Source organism: Gavialis gangeticus, unplaced genomic scaffold (genome assembly GCF_001723915.1).
Source record: "Gavialis gangeticus isolate Ggan-Ray unplaced genomic scaffold, GavGan_comp1, whole genome shotgun sequence".
In the NCBI taxonomy this organism is placed as follows: Eukaryota; Metazoa; Chordata; order Crocodylia; family Gavialidae; genus Gavialis; species Gavialis gangeticus.
The window spans coordinates 23,834,128-23,840,060 of record NW_017729008.1 but is presented as its reverse complement, the minus strand read 5'-3'; the positions used below and the strand labels follow the sequence as shown (position 1 = coordinate 23,840,060).

Here is a 5,933-nt window from a genome sequence, read left to right as displayed (position 1 = left end):
TCTGTCAGTTTTAGAGTTTTCTTCCTCTATAGTCTGTATCAGTGCTGACCTGTGAACTGCCCATCAGTATCCTGTAGCTCACTTGCACATTATGGCTGTATTCCAGCAGCCATGAAACCAGACAGCCATAGATTATTACTCAGCCTGAAGCCCACAATCCTCCTATTAATCTAAAAGCTATGTTATATTCTTATTACTGTACACATGGCATGCCACCATAATAAATCATCAACATGCGTAGCTCCTATATAGCACTTTTCTTCAGCAAGATTTTCTTCACTGCAAATCTGAGTTTGCATGTGAGCATTTTTTTTATCCTATGTGTGTGGCAAAGCATTTAACTAGTTAATTTCCAAGAAAATGTTTGTTGCTGTTGGAAACCCAAGCCACAGAAATAAAAAGTAAAGGTTTTTTTTTTAAGAATCTTCCTTTAAATTTCTCAATGATTTATACCCCAGCAAGTGTAGCTTTGCTGTTGACTGTATATTTTCCAGATTCTGAGCATTATTAGAAGGCGGTTCATTTTCCATTAAACAGCCTTATAACACCAGGCAACATTTTTTCTTTCTTTCAGCTCTGCCCAAATGGATATTATTTTGCAATTGACCCTAATGGTTATGTGCTGCTTCATCCAAATCTTCAACCAAAGGTACAAAAAATCTTTTAAGTTAAGTCCTTATAGCCTGGGATCGTTGTTAGAAATAAGAAAAATATACTGGCATCAAACAGACGTTTGTTTTTAGTGGTGGAAATTTCTTACAGATATTTTGACTAGAAATCTTTCTAGGCGAGGATGTAGTGCAGACATCCAGCCTGCAACAGCCTCTTCTCCCCTGCTCTTCAGGCCTTCCTGAAACCAGGTGATCCCAGTCTGGGGAAGGCATGGGAAACAGTGGTTCCCAGGGAGGGAGTAGAGCAGTGGGAAAAGACTTCAGCCCATTCTGCAAGCTGGGGATACCCAGTTGTAGGGAGTGGACAGGGAGCTTTTCTTCTCTTGGACCAGTCTATGGGATGGAAGGAAGTGGGGCAAAGCCCCTTATCCATTTCCAAGATCAGGCAGTTCTTGCCTGGGGAAGAGATGGGGAGCTTCAGCAGCTGCTTCAGTCCCCTCCCAGACCAGTCTAGGGAGTAGAGCAACAGGGCAATGTCTCCCACCCCTTTACCTGACCAAGCAATTCTTGGTCTGGGAAAACAAGGGGAGCATTTTCCAACTGCTCCACTCCCCTCGCAAACCAGACTGAGAGGGGAGTGTGTAAGTGTTCATTTTTGCAAGAGGGTTTGTCTCGCAAGTGAGATCTTTCAGACTGACACCTGGAAGGCCTTTCTCCCTAAGGGGACATGCTTCCCACAGGAGAAATTGTACACTCATAGGTTTTTTAACCAGGAGAGAAGTGATTCTTCCAGTAGAAACATTAAAGACTGTATGTGGGCACTGTAAGTTTAGCCAAAGGTGCCACACAATAACAGTGAAGAAAAGTCTTGATCCTGGTTTAATTAAAAATGTCCTCTTGTCAATAGAAATCTCCCTGCCTTCAATGGGGAAAAAGGACATTTCAGATTTCAGTTTTACACCATGGTGGTTTTGCATGTTCCAGTTGAGCAGGGGTCAGCAATGTTTTTGGGCAGTGTCAAACACACCTACAACCTCAACTTAAAAGATTTTGGCATGCCAGGGATGGACGGCAGAGGAGTTGCAAGGGGCCCAATCCTTGTGGCAGTACAGCCCCAGCCCCTTCCCTGAGATGCTTGTGCCAAGCAAAATGCCTTTGCATGCCATATTCTGGCATGAGTGCCACATTCTGGCACACATGCCGGAGGTTGCCTACCCCTGCAGTAGAGCGTTGATTATCTGGAAATCAGTTTTCCAGAATGTCAGTTAACCAGGAGGTTTTGTATTAACAGCAGGAAATATTGTGTCTGCCAGTGTAATGGAAGTCCCATGCCCGGCAGTGCAGTAGTTCACCCCACCCTATAATGTTCCCTCTCACTCTCTGACTCATACATGAGCTGCCAGTTATCTCAGTCACACACTTCTTACCATACATTTGTTGTACAGTAAAGTACAGTATACAGTTTTCAGGATTTTATATCATGGTGTTTAATTATTTGGAAAAAAGTGGTTATCCAAAAGGAGGGTAAGACTAATTACTCCAGGTAATTGGCACTACTGTATTTAAATAATAGCTTGTGGTAACTACATCTAAACATGATTCTGAAGTGCACTCCATTTGTTTAAAAAAAGATGGTTACAAAGTGCTAGAAAAAGATCATTTAAGTCATTATTTTTGAAAATATTTAAAAAAAAATTTTTTAGCTCTTGTAAATTTCATTTAAAGAGGAACTCTCTCATCCTGCTGAGAATTTTGATTTTGGAATTTTCATATCCAAAGCAAATAAATAGTACTTATTTGTTTTTTATTATTTTTTTCCTTGTATATTTCCAAATGAGAATTTTTCCAAAGATTATTGGATAGGACACGAGGGAGAGAGCACTGAGCTGTGAAACCTGAATCTGTATATGATTAGGATGTTTAACATCAGACTGATCTTGCAAATGCTCATATACTACATAGATTTACTCCTGCAAATTTCCCCATTGATTTTAGTGAGTCATAAATAAAACCATGTAGTATGTTCTCGTTTTCAGGGTCAGGACTTTAATTTCTATTTGTGGAAAGGCTTACTGTGTTTCACCCTTTTCTCTAATTTGTTTGGAGAGATGCTTGCAGGTGTCTGAAGCCAAGAGATAAGTTTCTTTAAATGTTTTGCTTTAATTTCACTAGAAATACTTTGTCAATATTTGCCCCCCCAGAAAGTTTCTGCTACCTACGGACTGCAGCAAGAAACTTTCATAGGAAAGTCAAAGTCAAATCGAATATAAAATGAATGAAGTGAAAATGCTCAGTCCAAGGTGAAATACATATAAAATATGAAACAGGCAAAAAAAATGAGCACTATGACTCAGGAAAAGAATCTTCAGTTTCTATCTGTTTCAACTATTAATATTAAATGGTATCAGTAAGATGATGTTTGAGCCAGTTATGTTTAAGTATATGGATGAAGTAACAGAAAACTGTCAGTGATGAGAGGAGTGAGCTAATAATGGCTTGAAGAATCCCTCAATCTCAATTCTGTTTTATTCTTCATCCCCCAACATAATCTAGGCAGACTGTGGGCTGCCTGACCTAAGCTGTTCCCTAAGGCGCTCTGCTTTAGAATTCCTTACTCTAATACTTCATGTGTCCAGGGTTAACTTTTCATGTGATTGGCCATTTTAAAAGTGCTCTGCTGTCATGCACATGTGTTAAGTCACAGCTGTACAGCACTTTCAGGGTCCCCTTCCTGTGAAAAATGTCATTTGTGTAAACAACCTTAGTATCTCTGCTGCAGTAGGGGAGGCATCCCCAGGGTCCTAGCATCTGCACTTTCCTATTGATTCCCTTTGCAACATCCAATGATTGACAGGGCCTGCACAAGGGGCTGGGTCCCAAGCAGTGGCCCGCAGTGACAAAACCCCTGAGTTTAATAATTGACATGCACTTCAGCATAATGGGTAGATGCATTAAGTTTTAGATGATGTGTAAAGGAATTCCTTCATCAAACATTCACAGATTCAGCTGGACTCAGTGTTCTCACAGGGGCCTTTCCAGGCCTAAACTTCACATTTCATTTGATGAATATTAATTAATATGATGAAATATTTTCAGGTTTTTCCATTTATTGCACCATTATTTGCTGATTTTAAATTCATTAGAAGTTGTTAGTAGTCTCTTGGCTACAAAGGGGTTGGGCAACTGACTCTTTTATATGACTTCATAAACACGAGTCCTTCGTTAAGGAGAGAAAAATAATATAAAGTAATGAATTTGTAATGGTATTATTTGTGGCCCATTTTGTGAAGTGTTGATTTTCATTCCCCATACTGGTATCACCTACCTTTAGTACCCAGCCATACCATGCAAATTTAAACCATTTGTTGGCTATGAATTTCCAGTTTTTCACACCTAGTTGAAACTTGTGTGCCCAATGAAATAACAGTGTATAGCAAACTGCTCTTGAAAAAAGGAACTGAATTAGGCAAGAATCTCAATATATTCAGTAACCAAGATTTTTATTATTCTTTCTGAGACTTGAAGTGTAAATTCTTGAACCCCCTTTGTAAATAATATTGTGTTCACCAAAGCTCTCTTGATCCCAGAAAGTTAAAACTGATCTCTTGGACACCCTCTTTGCAAACCAACGGATTTTTTTAAAACTGTATTTTAGAATATTGTTTTGCATTTTTTTTTAATTTAAAGATGATTTAGCTAGCAATCGAATGAAGATGAGCAGAGATGTTTTCAAGTACGCCTTCAATGGCTGTTTCACAATGTTTTGAACATATATTGTGTTTCTTAATTCTTTGCAGAATTTGTACATCGAGTATTGTGCATACTCCTCTCTGTGTATCTTTACTATTAACAGTTACACAGACTAGATTTTATCATTGACAGTTTGTTTCGGGTGGTGCATGCTATTCAGACTGATACCAGAACTACCTTCTAAAACCAAGGTACACAACAAAGACAGCTGTGTATAGAATTTATGGGTTTCCTTTAATGCACCATAAATTAATCTTAGTTGACCTTTCTATTAGCATTTAACATACTAACAAAGAACATCTTGATTCCCCCCTCCCCCCACTTTACCAGCAGTTGTTCAATGGGAGTAAACCAAAAAATAACTACATATTTACGTTTGAAGAGGTGAGGCTGCAATATAGTGCCAGTAGTTTCCTCTTCCTCTGAATGCCTTTTTCTTTCCTTCTGAAAATCTGTAACCTAAATTTCAAAACTGGTTCAACACAATTAACATTTTGAAATATTGTCTTGCAGAAACACCCAGGAACTCCCTACAAAGGAACATATAGTTTGTTTTTCTCATAGAGTTCTTGAGAACATCCTGTAACTCATGTTATACAATTAAAGCATCACGAACTTAGCAAAGCACATTGGTTTAAACTTCAATTTCAAATACATTACAGTATAAACAACATGGTCTGACTTTCCCATGTAAATGAGCAGTGGTTTATCAAATAGCTAGGGCTCTTTTGTTTACTGAAATATGAAAATCTCTCTGTTATGTTCTTATGCCCAAATACCTGGCTATAGTGCAGTGTATAAAAATTCTTCTGTGAATTTTTCGTTTTGAGGTGAACTTGTTCTATATGTTTAAGCAACCAAATTAAGAACATAATTTTGAGATTTTTTTTTCAAATTAGTACCTGAAAGAAAATCTAATTAGTTATGAAAATTTTTTAAACGAGCAATCAGCTAACATTTTGCTGCCAAATTTTATATGGATTCAGTCTGCTATCGTGAACCAAAACAAAGCATCCCAAGAGTGATATTTAATCATTAAAATCAGTGGGATTACACTGGTTTATAAGTGACTCAACAGCTTGATTTTAATGGGATAAGGATTCTAAAGTAGTAAAATGAATGAAGCTAGCTCTGCTATTGTAGCAGTGTCCTTCCCCCACCATGTTAGGGTCCTGCTTCAGAGCCAGTTCCTTGGCAAGACTTCCATTGTCTTCACAGATCCTAATCCCATCATGCTTTGTACCATACTTACTTTGTTTCTATTTTTAAAAGCAAAATGGAAAGTTTAGTTTGTAATGGATGATGGTATCATGATAAGCAAAAAGGAATTAACTTTTGTCTGATCTATTAAATCTTTGGCAGAAGGTACTCATTTTGCAAATGTAGATCTCTCTGTTGACTTGATTCACCTGCTTGGGACTTGTCTGTTGTTTTACTTGAAACTTGCTGCAAATGTTAATAGAGAGTTCAAAGTACTTTGTCAAAATGAGCCTTTTCTTGTGATTCAATAAACATACCGATTGGGAAAGAGTAGAAACCAGGGTAAAATGTAAACTATAAATTGATTGTGCA

At 37.9% G+C, this 5,933-nt stretch overlaps 1 protein-coding gene across 7 annotated transcripts in view; it reads left to right on the top strand.

The window, feature by feature from the left end:
• The window catches only part of CACNA2D1 (calcium voltage-gated channel auxiliary subunit alpha2delta 1), an 859,989-nt gene that overhangs the window by 762,317 nt on the left and 91,739 nt on the right, over nt 1-5,933 (top strand). For all 7 annotated transcript variants that reach the window (XM_019509506.1, XM_019509501.1, XM_019509505.1 and 4 more), the window contains exon 18: nt 575-649. In XM_019509506.1, the coding sequence (XP_019365051.1) occupies nt 575-649 (75 nt within the window). The remainder of the gene's footprint in view (nt 1-574; nt 650-5,933) is intronic.